A 16,510-nucleotide genomic window follows, 5' to 3' on the forward strand; every position below is an offset into this window, starting at 1 on the left:
TTAGAGGAGAGAGAAGATAGATTCTTCTCTAACAACTTACATCAATATCAAATCTTAGCCTTAGATTCTATCACCCTATGAGGTGATTATACATCACTTAAATCTTAGGCTAGAAAAAGAGGCCACAAGGAATATGATCCAATGGCTCACATTACATCCGAAATAAAAATTATAAAATAAAATTCAAACTGTGACTTTGGCTCCAAGAAATCAGCTCAAGGGTTAAGCACCAACAAGGCTCAGCTCTGTATAGTTGTAATTTTAACAGACATCCTAGAAATTTTTGTGCTCATTAGGACCAGCAACCATGACCCCAACAATTGTATTTGGATTCGTTTCTTACTATATCTCCATTTTAATCCCCCTTTACAACCATACTTGATCTTCTTTTTGGGAATGGTGCTCCTCAATTATGGACCTGCTTTGGAAAACGTTCACCAAAGCCGACAATGTAGCTTATCCCCAAGGATTTTTGCCAAGAATGTAATCAATTTGGGTTCTACAAAACCTGCGCAGTTCTTTAATAGGGTAGAAATTGGATCCGCAATGCCATCCAGGTGCAGAAATAATGTCAAAATAGTCATTGTATCGTTGAGCTAAAAAAGCTGCATGGAATACATACTGAAGAGGTCTTGGCCTTTCACTGTTCAACTGAATTAGCCCTCCCTTTGTTCTGTTGAAACTTGCGAAAATAGGAAGGTAGGGGCACACTATTTCATCAATCTGACTGTGGAATGTTCTTAGAGTAATTTGTATTGTCTTTGAAAACAATGAATGCAGAAGCTAAAGCAGAAGCCATTTCTGTGGCAAGGACCTAGCAGTTATAACACTCTTGTCCGGTTCTTGGATTGTCAATATCCTTAAGACGTATCCAACAGTTGTGAGTTTTATCCTAATCACCACCACCGGCGAAGTCAGTGTCATCAGCCCCTCTAACATCCACAACCAAAATGCCGATGGAATTAGCTGTAGACGAATTGAAGGTCTTGACAAGGTAATATGTACCCCAATTGATGATGCCCTTCACATGGTCTAGTTCTCCTAGTGCCGCATATTTTGCACTATATTCGATCACGCTCCAACTCAATAGTCATGGCAAAAGATGCAGGGAAGCTGAACTTGCTCGCGTCTCCACCGTCATAATATACACCACCCACCAACCAAATTTTTGGTGTTAGAGTAGCCATCACTCAGCAGGAATCATGGCTATTTTGTATGTTAATTTATGGCACCAAAAGTTGGAAAAAAAAAAGAAAACTACCGCTAGAAAGAGCAATTAATTCAATTCAAACTTTGCATACGGTAAATAGGGTTTGAGGAAAAAAAAGTTAAGTTAAAAAGAAATGGCATTAGAAGAAGAAAATAAAAGAACGAGCAAAGCTGGACGAGAGGGCTTGGAAACCCTTGGGCCCTTTTTGAGAAAAAAAAAATGTGAAATTTAAAATTTTAGGCTAAAAAGTTGAAGTAAAAAATAAAAAAAAATAGTGTTCCTGCTGCATAATAAGTCGAACCCAAGAGTACTTGGCACAAATTACTAGCTATTGAATTACTCATACATTATGACGCAACAGATATACAACAAGAAAATTCGAATGAAATTTCCACCTTAGAATTCACTAGCAAGTCCTAGAGTTCACTAAGAAAATAGAGAGAAAACTCATATTTGTTGAATAAATAGTCGAAAGATTACAAACCTTAGGCCAAAATGACCCATCTATAATGTTTTTAAACCTAGAAACCCTAGGTATTTAAGTAGGAAAGGAAATAAACAACAGGGTTTTTAGATATAGGTCCAAAAGTATAGGTTGTTTTTAGGATTGGATCCAATTCTCTAATTACATATTTTGGTACAATTATTTAATTTTTTTTCTTTTTAGATGAAAATTTTACATTCATTAACTTTTGTGATGAAGGCATATTATACAAGGAAAAAAAATATGTAATACAATTAATTTGTGTTATATACTGGTTTTGTGCATCAACATAAGTAGACTATGAAAAAACCTATGGCATAGGTAGATAGACAATTAAACGTATATTCGACCTACAAGTGACATATGAAACCTAACTACAGATGCAATAATATAATACTTACAAGTAAGATACATTAAGCAGTGATACATGATAGTTATAAATATGAATCTTTCATATAGGTAGATAAATACAATTAAGCAGTGATACATGATAGTTATAAATATGAATCTTTCATATAGGTAGATAAATACAATTAACATGTGATATAGGTTGATTATAAAAAGGGTTTTTATCACAAATAGTTTCTGAAATTGACTCAATCAATCAAGGTGATCCTTGAAATTGAAAATCGATCAATGTCCCTGAATATGACTGTTGAAAATCAATGTGATCATTCTGTTAAATTTCTCTCAAAACTTCTGTTAATGCTTGACATGGCACACGTGGGACCCAGTATAATTAAATATTCCCAGCTACTCCGGTTGGTTCTAGCCGAACCACGTCCACCATTGCGAGGTCCGATTCCTCCCTCCGTCTGCAGCGCAGCTGCTGCCATGTCCATGACGTCGAGCCTAGTCGTGGTGTCGTTAGGGTCGCCCGAGATTGAATCAGCACCCTACTCCACTGCACCCTTCCTCTCTCCCTGTAAATCCAAATTCCTGTAGATCCAAACAACCACCACCTTTTAAATAAATTTGAAAAAGAAAAAACAAAAAGAAAAAAAAAATAACATATGAGATCGAACGATCTCCTTCCCCCTCCGACCCAATCCGGTAATCCCTTCCACACACCACCCTGCTCCCCTGATTACTCCCTCTGATTACTCTTGTATTTTTTTTTTTGTCTTTGGAAGAATCAAAACATGCAAGAAACCAACTCATGATTTCGACCTCTCTCTCTTTCCCTTCTCTTGGTCTCTCAAAGATTGTGTCTTTCTGCAAAACATGGTGAGGAAGATGGTCGTTTGGTGCTTGGGTTAGAGCAAGGGAGGTGTATTCTCTGCCCTCCCATTTTCATACTCTTTCCATGCCTTATGATATGTGGTCGGTTAGGTCACATCAATATTTTATATTAATTTTTTATATAAATAATAAAATAAAAAATAATAGGAATATAAAATGTTGACGTGATTTAACCGTGACCACACAAACAGAAGGGCATGAGAAGAGTATGGAAATGAGAAGGCAGACAACCCACCTCCTAGAGCAAGTCCACCCCTAAAAAAATACGTGAACACCCACCCTATTTAATCCACTCAGTGAACAGTAATAGAATAAACCAAATGCATCTCCACCCCCAACAAAAAATAGCCTAGTCAATTTTATTAAAATATTATTATTTTTTATTATAAAATAATAAAAATAATAATTTTATTATTAAAAAAAAAAGGTAAGTTTGGAACCTCCCTCTGCATCTCTCTCTCCCTGTTCGGATTTAAGGAACTCTTCTGATCTTCCCCATCGAAAAATGAAACACCGCAGCAGCAGTAAGGTTCTTCGACCCACCTTTCCCATCCTCAGCTGGTTTTTCCCAGAAAACCAACCAAACAACCAATAGATCTCACAAAAACCAGAGCTATTTATACAACACCAGTTCTTCCTCATGGGTTCTATTGGAAGGCGGCCTTTTTCTATCCAAATTTTCAAAAAATTAATTTCTTGAGCTCGGTATTGCAAATTGTGATATGGGTTTTTCTTGGTTTGCCGGGTTGCTTTCTGGGTTTGTTTATATCATTGTTCTCTTATGCTGCAGCTCGGAATCGGAGGTTGTCACGGTTGATGGCCCGACTGACGTCAGATGGCCCAGCATGTGGGTCTGTCTATTTTGGCCCGGTCTCTTGCCTGGCTTGGGTTAGGTGCCAGCCTATTTGCTGGGCTGGAGGGGAAAGCCTGGGTGCCGGCCTATCAGTTACCCGGTGGAATTATTCTTAGGTGCTCACAGGTCACAGCCTCTCATGAAGAGTGTGTGTGTGTGTGTGTGTGTGTGTGTGTGTTTTCTTTTTTAAACTTATTTATTTGTTATTATTTTTAGAATATAAAATTATTATTTTTTTTAATTTTTTAATTTATGTGAGACCCTTATGTGTGCCACGTCAGCACACTGACAGAAGTTTTGACGAAAATATAACGAAAGGACGACAATAATTTGCAACACTCATATTCAAGAGCTACATTGATTGATTTTCAAATTCAAGGACTCTTATTAAAAATAAAAATAAAATTATAAATGGGGGTTTAGGACAGAAGAATAATAAATAACAAAAAAAAGAAAAAAAAATTAAGAGATAATTAAAAAGAAATTATTTTTAACAATAAATATTAGTCATAAATTGTCACATCCCGGCCCGGGCGGGACTACTTCCCGGGCCCAACTCCACTACCGTAGCACGATATTGTCCGCTTTGGGCTTACCATTCCCTCACGGTTTTGTTTTTGGGAACTCACGAGCAACTTCCCAGTGGGTCACCCATCATGGGATTGCTCTAGCCCCCTTCTCGCTTAACTTCGAAGTTCCTACGGAACCCGAAGCCAGTGAGCTCCCAAAAGGCCTCGTGCTAGGTAGGGATGGGAATATACATTTAAGAATCACTCCCCTGGGCGATGTGAGATGTTACAATCCACCCCCCTTAGGGGCCCGACGTCCTCGTCGGCACATACGCGACCAGGGTTAGGCTCTGATACCAAATGTCGCATCCCGGCCCGGGACGAACCACTTCCCAGGCCCGCTCCACCACCGTAGCACGATATTGTCCGTTTTGGGCCCCAACCACGCCCTCACGGTTTTGTTTCTGGAAACTCACACGAGAACTTCCCGATGGGTCACCCATCCTGGGAGTGCTCTCGTGCGCTACTCGCTTAACTTCGAAGTTCCTACGGAACCCGAAGTCAGTGAGCTCCCAAAAGGCCTCGTGCTAGGTAGGGATGGGAATATACATTTAAGAATCACTCCTCTGGGCGATGTGAGATGTTACATAAATAATACGTTCACAATAAAATAATCCTAAATTTAAAGAATTTAACTTATTTTAAGAAACTGGACTATTCCTGATATTGGTTCAAAAAGTTGGACTTATATCAATTTTTCCCATAAAAAAAAATAACAAAATATATAAACATCCTAAAAATATCAAAATCCGAATTAAATATAGTAAATGACATAATTCGCTTAAGTCTTGTAGGTCTCGAAGTTCTCTTCGAATCAATATATGACAGGCCCAAAACAAACATGCTAAATCAAAGTTGTATCAATCCGGAGAGTACGAAAAGTCCAAAACACCCATTTTCGGGATATGATAGCAGCAAATAACCTAGGCTTTTTTTTATTAGCATCCCACATAATGTTCAATGCACCCCACATTAAAAATTAATATTAAGTGGCTTATGTAATTTACTTTGCAATGACAATTTCAACCTTATGAGGTTTAAAGAAAATAAGAAATTTCTAAATACACCATAAATTACTTTTAACATATTATTTATTTTCTTCAACTATCAAAAGCCCTCTTACTGTGACAGCCCGTTCCGAAAATTTTAAAACGTACACGTGAAAAGACGATTTTGCCCCTAGTGCGTTTCCTTTACGTGTTGTGGTTGTTTTGGGTTTTTGTTGGCATGTTTTGGGCCACACACACACTAACCTACACCTACACACTTTCCCTGCCATGTACCCCCTATCCCGTGCCCAGTTCCCTTCCCCATTCCTCCTCCATTGTACGGACACACACACAAACACACTAAACCTCCACAGATCAAAGAAACCAAGCACATATCCATGCTTGTGAGGCTCGTAGGAGTCCAACCATAACCATTTCAGGTAAGAATACCTTCGTTTTCACGTCGAACTCGGGATGCCCGATTTTGATACTGTTCATGCACACGTAATTTCTCATGTTTTTGGGAATTTCAAGCTTGGAGGAAGCTTGGTGAGGTCCCTAGGAGGCTCGGGGTGGTTCGTTTGAAGGTTTTGGACGTCAGGATCACGAGTTTCGAGGTTGGCCGGAGTTGGGGTGATTTTCCAGGTAAGATTTTGTGGATTTTAGCACTTGAAAGTGGTATGATTGTGTTCCTCTAGTTGTAAGCTTCATTTTGGTACCAATTTTGTGAAATTTGGTTGAAAAACGAAGAAGTTACAAAGGTTTGAAGTTTTTGCGATTTTCCGGTGCCGGCGACGGCGCAGGAGCCTCGCCGGAGAAGACGACGGAATATTCCGTCAAATCTGACGGAATATTCCTGACGCCGTTGACGGTTACCGTTAGGGATAACGGAATATTCCTGACGGCGTCAACTGACGCCGTCAGCGTGCCAGGCACATGCCTGCGCGTGGCCGGCGCATGTAGCCGTGCCTTGGCCGGTCCGTGGGGGCGCGTGCGACGGTGAAAAATTATTTTAAAAATATGGGGATGTTCCTGAGGTTAAGTAGATCACGTTGGTGTATTCATACACCCCATTTGAGCATTTTATGAGAAGTTATTTCTAAAGGTTGGTTATGTGTTTTAAAATTAACGTTTTTGTAGTTGTTTCGCATATAAGTGAATCTTATCCCGAGGACGAGCGTGGTCACTCGAGGCAGGGGGTTACGACCCTTCCACATACCAGTGAGTGGGCTTTTGGTTTTCCGTATATACCTATATACTTATATTTTTTCCCAGAAAGTGAATTTAAAACGTTTATTCGTTATATGCCATATTTATATTGCCGGTTGTTATGCATGATTAGTTGCATTGTTAATTGTTTATATATATATGTATATTTGGTGTTGCAGACGCACAGGTAAGTGCCAGGTAAGTGTTATTCATGTTTACATTCAGCAGTGATTCGAGATGCTTAGAGAGCTCATAACCTGCACCCCCGGTGTTAGTGCTCCCACCCAGAGTAGGGCACAGTCCTTCACGTGATGTTCACCTCCCGCACCACACGTTCAGCTTGGATCCAAGTTAGGTGCACAGTCCTGTCGTACAGACCACTTTAGGTGGTTCCGACTTGTAGGTGACCCGCGATTATTCGTCCAGCCTTCACGTGATCGTAGCACTTGAGCGTATATATATGTTACACCCAGGCCTATCGTACAGACCACTTTAGGTGGTTCCGACTCGTGTGCAGGTCTAGTTAGTGAGATTGAGATTTGAGCTCTAGATTCAGCCGTACAGGTCACGTTAGGTGACTCCGGCTGTCAGATTATGTGATAGTGATATGATTATACCTGAGCACTTGCATTTTATTCTGAGGTTTTGGCATGGCATATTCTTGAGCATGATTGGTATATATATATATATATATATATATATATATATGTCTCTTTTCTGGGAAGTATACAGGTTTTACGGCGAGGGGTTATAACTTATTTGTCAAATGGTTTTCGAAAAGCTTTGTTTTTGCCCACTCACGTTTTTGTTTTGCGCCCCTCCAGGTTCTAGTTGGCTAGCACGTTTGGTGGTTTCCATGAGGATTTTCCCGGCATATCTGACAGACGATCACCAGCGTAGGACCACCTTCGGGTGTACTTTTGTTGCGACATTTTCTTTTGGACTGCTTTAGGCTTTATGCTCTGAACTTAGCGTCACACTTAAGCTTGCACTTATTATTACTTTATGTAAAACCAGTTTTTATTTATTCGTATTACTATTTCCATTATTATTTTATTAGCTTCCGCACTGTGCACATGGTTACGTCACTTCCACGTGACGGCCAGCATGCCCTGATCTCGATCGGGGTGTGTCACTTACTCTCCACTTCATTGTTGAATAAAATTCTAACTATTGAAACTATAAACATGTTGATTGAGAAAAAATACATATCAATATTTCGGAAGCTTCACATCCGGTAAAATTTCATATTTGTCATTGTTTTAATTATTCAACGACATAGGTAATTATTTAAGCCTACTTTTTCTTTCCATACTACCCAATTTCATAGGAGGCCAACCCAGCAACGTCTTTTCTGTTCTTATTTATCTTCTGGGGTTTACTTTTGCTCTATTAGGTTCCTCCTAGTTGCCATTTTTGAGCAGAAATCTTTTTTTTTTTTTTTTTTTTTTTTAGCAAAAGGCTTAAGAGATAGAGAAAAGGAGATTGGTTGTGATAACCCAATGAAATTCAAGCTAAACAAACTGGATTGTAGACTTCTCTTTTTAGAGAATCTTAGGCTTTTAATCCAAAGTTAATTTAATTTATTAAAATTGAAAATGATTATAAGATTTGAAGAATATGGGATGTATAGAAAATGTGGGGTATATGTGGAAAATATTAGGTGTATGAGAATGTGGGGTGTAAGAATTTTATGAGAAAGTATGTGGGGTGTTTAAGATAATTTTTAATTGAAAAAACAAATGTGGGGTGTATTAAGTATGTGGGGTTTAATCAACAATATATGAGGTGTTAATAGAATAAGCCATAAACTTTAACACGTAAATTACCAATTCTCCAATCACCTTTCTTAATTGTTCATCGCTTCCTTCTTTTAGTTTTATTGCATGTGAAATAACCTAATTTATCGCACTCCGTGACCGTTCTCCTAAGCCGGCTATACTAAAAACTAACTATTAAACTATTTAATGATGTTACCTACCGGACAAAAAAAAAAAAAAAAAAATCCCCTATATATTGAAATGGATAAATTACACAAAACTACATCAACTATGGGTTAAACCACAATCTCATACATCATGTTTTAAAAATTACAATGACATACCTCATCTTACGAATTTGTTGCAATGTCACACTTTTGTCAGCGTTTCTGTTAAATGCTGACGTGACTTAACGTGAGATTCACTCTTTGGTCAAAAACTAATTAAATATTATAAATAAATAAAAAATCATTTATTTATTTTTATAAAAAAATGTGCGACCTAACCCCTACAAACCCATCACCCTTATTTCTGAGTCGGTATGTCTCGGCCGCGGGTCTGTCCCCGAATTTGTCTTCTTCATCTCTCACTTGAATAATCTCATCACCCCACCGCTATCGGCGTCTACCTCTGTTCTCACTCACTACTTGCAAATCCTCATGCACCTTTCGAAGTAACCTACACAACCTTTTTGGTTGAGTGTTTATCAAAGCCCAATTAGATGTAATAATATATATTCTGGGATTCACACGCCATCGCCCCTTGCACTCAAATCAGTCAAATTGAAAGCCGCAAATCTCATCCATGATTAATTAGAGTTCGAATGTGCATCAATGGTCTTTTTCAGAAATTCAAAAAGGCAAATTGATGATGCAGATCTGAATCTTGAATGGAAAGAGAAAGAGGTGACTGGGTTTCATGGCCGAGTGAGAGAAGACGAAGAACCAACAAGATAGGGTGATTTCCCTTCTCCTACACCACATGCCGCTCAATCTCTACCGCTGCACCCTCATCGTCCTCTCCAAATGCCAAATTGCCGGCGTCAAACTCCCGAGAATTCCACAGTTTGATCTGCCATGAACGGCGACCAAACAGCGCGAACTCTGGGTGGATCCTGTTCGTGGCACCAAGAACAGTGGAATAGTGGTGGTGGCGACGGTGCTTGTCACCAGAGTTTGTCGTAAACTCACCTGGGATGCTCGCGTAGGAAACGGGTCGATCCAGAGATCTGGACCACAGCAAACACACGGGTATGTTGGAGAAGGAATGTTGGGAGAGTCGGGTGAACTGGGAAAGAAGGTGAGGGTGATGGGTTTGTAGGGAGTGGGTCTCACAAATTTTTAATAAAAAATATTTTTTAAATTTTTTAAATTTAATTAGTTTTTTAATTTCATTGGATTAAAGGACGGATTTCCCCTCAAACCACATCAGCATTTAATAAAAAAATATATCATTGTAATTTTGAAAATATGAATTATAAAATTGTAGTTCAACTCATAATTAATATAGTTTTGTATAATTTATCTCAATGAAATATTCCACGAGCTAAAATTGTTTAACAAGAAATGAGGATAAGTGCCACATGCCCGCTGGTCAACTAATACTGTAGCACAGCGCATTGGCCTTGGATCTTGGTGTGGACTTTTCTAAGTTTTCTTGCATACACCGGTTTCACCAGACCTGACCGGAGGCACTGCTACTGAGTCACCGAGTCACGGAGCACCAGACAGAGAGAGAAATGAACCGAAAGAGGAGCTGAGAAGTGAGTGAGTGATGCCTGACTGACTGTCACCGAGATCAGGATAATGTCTGCAGCCGTCGACGACGTTGCTCCTCTTCTTCATCTCTACAGAGACACAGACACAGACAGAGACGGAGAATCATCCATTTCTAATGAGATCCTAAGTCTTGTGCCCGCCTCACCATCCAACGGCACACATGCATCGACGCCTAATCAACGCCTGGCCTCTCTCGACGTCTTCCGTGGCCTCACCGTCGCGGTACGCCAAGCCAGGCGATTCTGATTGAAATTGCTTGCTAAATGCGAATCTAAACCCCCCGAATTTGCTTAGATTCTAATTTTGAGATAGTTTGGTGGTTTTTGGATTAGTACTTAGATTAGGTTTGGAGTTGTCATGCGATTCACTTGAATCAATTAAGTTGAGATGATATACTTGGATTATGGAATTCTTACTTGATGATTTCCCTTGTAGTTAGTTAAAGGCTAGAGCTTGACATCTTTCTCATTTCCTTTGTTTGTTTTTATATATGTTAACTAATTTGATGATGAGCTAGCTTTCTGTGTGTCTGTCTATTACGTCTTCCTGATTTGATAGGTTTTCTATCAACAATCAACAGTTGATGATTTTGGTCGATGATGCCGGAGGAGCTTTCCCGTCGATAAACCACTCTCCGTGGTTGGGCGTTACACTTGCAGATTTTGTAATGCCATTTTTTCTTTTTCTTGTTGGCGTCTCCATCAGTCTTGCATTCAAGGTAGGCTGTAGGACTCTAGGGTTTATCTTTTTCTTTTTTCCACCCAATCCTTGTCTAAAACCCCTGTATGTTACTATGTGGCACTGTCATGTCTTCCAAATCCCAAATGATTTCACTACATTATATATCTAGAGTTAATTGGGGAAGCTTATCTTTATAAAAGAAAAGGACAGCACTTTTCTGCAGTGATTTCTATGTGAATAATTCTGAAATGTAAGGAAGCAATTATATACTAATCAACTGCCTGCTCTTATTCCTTCTATTACCATGCAGAAAATACCCAACAAGACAACTGCCACAAAGAAAGTCATTCTTAGAGCAATGAATCTCTTTCTCTTGGGGTTGTTACTGCAAGGTACCCTGTCATTGTTCCATTAGATTATCATATTCTTATACTTGATTACACTCAGCATTCCTTGATGTTTCTTTTACTTATATTGGTACAACACTTGTAAGTTTTGTCAATTGTCTGAATTTAGTATAAATTTTATGCTTTACAGTTCATGCTTACATTGTATAACATGCATTCATTAGTTCTAAGGTATGGAACATATTTGGTTATAGATTCTGTGCTTAAAGATGATTGCTTGTAATATTTCTCTTTGCAATGTGTTCTTAGGTGGGTATTTCCATGGGCGTGACCATTTAACATATGGGGTTGATGTGGGCAAGATACGTTGGCTAGGTGTACTACAGGTAGCATTATGCTGACTCAATCTAGAAGTTTGTATCATATTCTTCCTCTGCTATTAACTACGAGTGATTTTGATATTCAAAATGGCATACACTACTATCACCTCTCATGTTGAAAGCATGTTGAAAGTGTCTGCATCTAATTTTCAGAGGATTTCAATTGGATATTTGCTGGCTTCAATCTCAGAGATCTGGTTTGTTAACAATATCATGGTTGAATCACTGGTCGATTTTGCTAGGAAATACTACAATCAGTGGTTAGTGCTTCTACAAATTCTGTTGATGCTCATGAATTTAAGTGGACCATACATATGCTTTCCTTTTGTCCACTCTCATGTGTAATGCAGGCTGTTTGCTATTGGATTATGCTTTTTTCACATGTGCTTTCTGTATGGTCTTTTCGTTCCAACTTGGGAATATGAAGCTGCAAGCTTGAATTTGTCTCGTTCTGGACCTGGTACTCAAATTGTGAGTTAAATTGTTCTCTTCATTTCTAATTGCTAAGGGACAATGTTAAGGTGTTAGATTTTGGTTTAGGATTGAATTTGGTTGGTCCTGTAAGATTTCAACGTTTGCGTACAATATTTACCTACTAGGTTTATTGTGGAGTGAGGGGTAGTCTTGAACCTCCTTGCAATGCTGTTGGTTATATCGATCGAGTTATTCTGGGCGAGCATCACCTTTATCAACATCCTGTTTACAGAAGAACAAAGGTCATTCTCATGGGCCTTCTCTGGTAACTGCATTATTGAATATATCAGGATTTAAGCCCTGTATCAGTGCTTTTCATTGCTGATAATTGAAAAATGCTAACCCTTTGTGTCTCAGGAATGCAGTGTTAATTCTCCTGACTATGGACCTCTGCCCTCTGATTCTCCTCAATGGTGCCTTGCACCATTTGACCCAGAGGGAATCTTAAGGTTGATTTCTGCATTTCTCTGACTCAAACTCTATTTTCATCTCTCTCTCACACACACAAACAGACACTCTATAAATGTCAAAGCGTCATCATTATTGATTATTCAGAATTGGTCTTTGATTCATTTTATTAATAAATTTCCAGTTCTCTGATGGCTGCCGTTACATGTTTTGTGGGATTGCATTTTGGGCACATACTATTGCATTTCAAGGTTTGAAGCTTCTTTTTGCTGATAACACTAACTGTCTGCACTCTCGTTGTGTCTGGTTTGCCTCTTTGATGAATTGCTTCCCTGACAGGATCCTTTCTTTTGTAGGACCAGAAGCAGAGGATATTGTTATGGTCTATGTCCTCCTTTCCTCTTTTAATATTTGGATATGCTTTGAAGATGCTTGGTATATTCTCTTTTTATTGCATTATTTTTTTCGTTATTTTTCTTCTGTTGAGGATTTCTATTCTTTTTCCTATGAGTAATGGGCTGTACCTGTATCAGGTATTCCTTTCTGTAAACCACTATACACAATGAGCTATACATGTATTACAGCAGGAGCATCAGGCTTGATGTTATGCATTATCTTCTACATAGTAAGTTCGCATTTTGCTAATCACTGATTAAATGATTGAATATGTTTGACAAGCTTAATGATCCGATACAAAGCTTGGCATACTAGTGAATGATAATTTTGGAGGAAGCGACAAATTCAAAGATTCATGTGCGCTTTAGTGAAACCTTATTTAAATGCAGGTTGATGTCAAACATTTCATAAAGGCGACAGTGTTGCTGCAATGGATGGGGATGAATGCGCTCATTATATATGCTTTGGGTGCTTGTGACCTCTTCTCAGCAGGTTTGCAAGGTTTCTATTGGCGGTCACCAGAGAATAACTTGGTAATCTTTATCCTTCTTCTCTGCTGGAAAAAAGAAGAGAAAAGACCTAAAAGTTTTTGTTTGCTGTAGTCTTTTAATATTCCTTCCATTAATTGTTGATTTGTTGGATGATTTGTCACATTGGCTAGTTGCATAATAAATAGTTTGGAGGGAAATGTGATGCAGGTTGATGGGACAGAGGCATTATTGCAGGACATGCTTCGATCGAAGAACTGGGGTACCCTAGCATTTGTAATACTTGAGATTATATTTTGGGGTCTTGTTTCTGGGTTTCTTCACATGAAAGGCGTGTATATAAAACTGTAAAATGGTACCAGTTTTAATTTCCTGTAGTGACAAAATTTAAGGACATCATCCTTGTTAATATTACAAGAAATTGTATAAATAATATTTCGGGATTATTATTTTAAGCATTAATTTTCTTATCTGATAAAACAGGAATCTGCTAAAAGACATTTTGAATGTAGAGCAATTAACATTAGTACTTGATGCGAGCAAAATTCAATCTCCACAATCAAATCTGTATGTATTGTAGCTAGGTAGAAATCAAAGCCATGCACTATGCAGTACCTTATCTATATCTAATGATGCACAAAAAGAAGATGCATGCATCCATGGCCGACGATCGTGATCCTAATGTTAATTGACGGTGAACTGCATGCCTCCGGCTCCATCAAATATATAGCTATATATCTATATATGTTACTGACGTGCACGTACTTTCACTTTGTTAGTTTAGCGAAGTCCATGATGCGGATGTTTCCGTTGCGCGCGCTTGTGGTCTTGCAGACTGCGTACCTCAGTTCGTTCAAACTAGGCAATATACTGTTACCTAAATGATCACTTGAATTTATAATTGTTTATTTGGTTTAAGGTGTACATGCATGTATGCACGATTTGATTAAAATTTTGTAAGAGTAGCATTTTTGTTGAAAATAATAACATAATTCTAATCAAATCTTGCATACATGCACGTACACCTTAAACCAAATAAACAATTAATAGAGGTTGACACGTCCCGATTCTGATATCTCCAAATATCAGGGTAGGTACGTGCTGGCTAACATCCGATGGTGACGAAGTTATTTTAAACATGCATACAATAAAATATGTAATTAGAAAGAAATATGCTAATGCAGAAACGTGTTCAGAGCATACAACTAATCAAGAATGATATGAAAGCGTTATTCTAAAAAGGCACGAACAAAGGAATGGGTCCTACATAGAGAAGACTCGAAGATACCTATGCGTAAGCATCCTGACGCCGGGATTGTATGCCTCGATTCTAACTCCTGAAGGAGGCGCAAAACAAAGGGTGAGTGGACCAAAGTTTATAATACTAATACTAATAATAAGAAAATCATTTTCTTTCTAAACATACTAACCCCCTGTTTTGAAAGCTCATATATTGTACTACATAGTAGGTTTTCTGAAAATTTTAACATGCCATGAAAAACATTCATAAAACATGTATGTGTAAACCAGTGTTCAGTAATGGTAATACAGTCACCCAAAGGCAAATCCATAAAACATCCGTAAATCACATCAATGATGTACTCAACTAGAGGTATCATAGTTGCCCGAAGGCATAACTATCACCTGAAGGTAAAGCTGTACGACACCGGGTTACACCAATGAAGAAATAATGGGTCCATCACCCGAATGTGAATCTGTACAACTCTGGGTTACACCAGAGAAGAAATATACATACATATATACACACACACACACATAACACACCGACACTAGCCGTGGCTAGTGAAGCTGGGAGTACGTCATAAATATCATCAACTGTGTCATATGGCCATAGACGTCTACATACTCGTGTTGTGTGTGTGTGTGTGTGTGTTATATAATAACCCACTAGATAAGCACCAAAAACGTATCTCAAAAACTTGTATCAAAATACCGAAGCTCAAAAGCTCAAAGCCTCATCTCATAAATGATAAATCCATGAAATTCGTATTCGTAAATCCATAGAATTTCACATACGAAAATCCAATAATTCATAACCTTTGGTAAAACGTAAATTTAATAAATCATAAATAATGCATAAAACGTAAAATCATGAAATCATGCTTTTCGTAAATGCAAGCCTAATATTTTATAAAAACATGTGAGTTAAGAAGGAGTCCACTCACAGATATTTTGTTGTTGGGAGCCGCTTGAACTAAAGAGGCATGTGTCACTTCCCATCGACACACCTAAACACAAATAGAGGTCATTTAATAAAACTCTGCTAATACGATAGAATTTGGGAAAACGGACAATGAATTTGGATTCGGCATGTCGAAAAACCTAAGAAGGGACCTCAGGTACCCCATGCGTCGAGATGGGTCGCCGGCGGAGCCCTGTGTGTTCCACGCGCTAGCCATGATAGCCCTCCATGCGTCGACCATGGAAACTGGGATTGGATTCGGGTTGGGTCGAATTTGGGTTTTGGGTTGGTAGTTGGGCTGGGCCTGGTAGCTGGGTTGGGCCGGGTTGCTGGGTTGGATTCGGATTATTGGATTGGGCATAGTTATTGGGTTGGGCTTGGTTGTTGGTTTTGGATTCGGTTTAGGTTACGGGTCGGGTCGACTCGGTTTCCAACCTTGGATCGGCCGGACTCAGCGAAGAAGAAAATCGAAAACTGGGAAAATTATCCACAGCTCCGATCAATCTCAAATCTCTACTATTTTCAATAATCTATAACTCAAAATGAAGCTAAGGAAGAGGTGAACAAGGATTTACCCATTCGAGGACTGGTTGTGGCCGGAGTTGGCAAAAAAACTACTCAAAGCCGTCGAAATGCCCCAAAATCTAGGGAACTTTTCCTCCCAGTCAATCTGTACCAAAACTTCATCAATAAGCATGTCTAACCTAACAACTAAACTTAGAATAGCTAAATGAGAAAGACTAAGGGAGTCCAGAGACTCACCTTCGTCAGAAAAATTGAGGAATCGTTAAGAAAAATCAAGAATAATGGCAGCGGTCACTGTGCGTTTCGAACCATCAACCTAGCATCTTGAGCACGTTAAGGGAAATGATGGTGGTCTGAGTGGTTTGCCGAAGGAAGAGTGGCGAGGTGGTGGTTGTTCTGAGAGGGAGAGAGAATGATGAGAGGGAGGGAGAGTTTGAAAGAGTTTGAGAGATTGTGGGAGGGAAGACACGGGGAAGGAGAAGTGGGGTGTGGGCTCCACGTGACAAAAAATTAT

The 16,510-nt window shown here is 38.9% G+C and overlaps 1 protein-coding gene and 1 pseudogene across 4 annotated transcripts; one reads left to right on the forward strand and one right to left on the reverse strand.

Moving 5' to 3' along the window:
• Positions 1-222: 222 nt before the first annotated feature.
• On the reverse strand, positions 223-924 carry LOC137714686 (endoglucanase 9 pseudogene; annotated as a pseudogene).
• Positions 925-8,876: 7,952 nt separating this feature from the next.
• LOC137715426 (uncharacterized) lies at positions 8,877-13,748 on the forward strand. Of its 4 annotated transcripts, none has more exons than XM_068454757.2 (13): positions 8,877-10,316; positions 10,675-10,812; positions 11,086-11,167; positions 11,432-11,508; positions 11,656-11,762; positions 11,853-11,973; positions 12,102-12,218; positions 12,334-12,425; positions 12,569-12,635; positions 12,741-12,819; positions 12,918-13,009; positions 13,170-13,313; positions 13,479-13,748. In XM_068454757.2, the coding sequence occupies exons 1-13, from the start codon at positions 10,122-10,124 to the stop codon at positions 13,617-13,619; spliced, it is 1,452 nt and encodes a 483-aa protein (XP_068310858.2). In that variant the 5' UTR covers positions 8,877-10,121; the 3' UTR covers positions 13,620-13,748. The 4 variants fall into 4 exon arrangements, with proteins under 4 accessions (XP_068310858.2, XP_088546558.1, XP_068310857.2 ...); XM_088690432.1 differs by having other exon boundaries at positions 9,864-10,316; positions 10,653-10,812; XM_068454756.2 differs by having other exon boundaries at positions 9,884-10,316; positions 12,102-12,241; positions 12,342-12,425.
• Positions 13,749-16,510: the final 2,762 nt, after the last annotated feature.

This window comes from Pyrus communis, chromosome 3, assembly GCF_041283825.1.
Source record: "Pyrus communis isolate YQ-2024b chromosome 3, ASM4128382v1, whole genome shotgun sequence".
NCBI lineage: Eukaryota > Viridiplantae > Streptophyta > Magnoliopsida > Rosales > Rosaceae > Pyrus > Pyrus communis.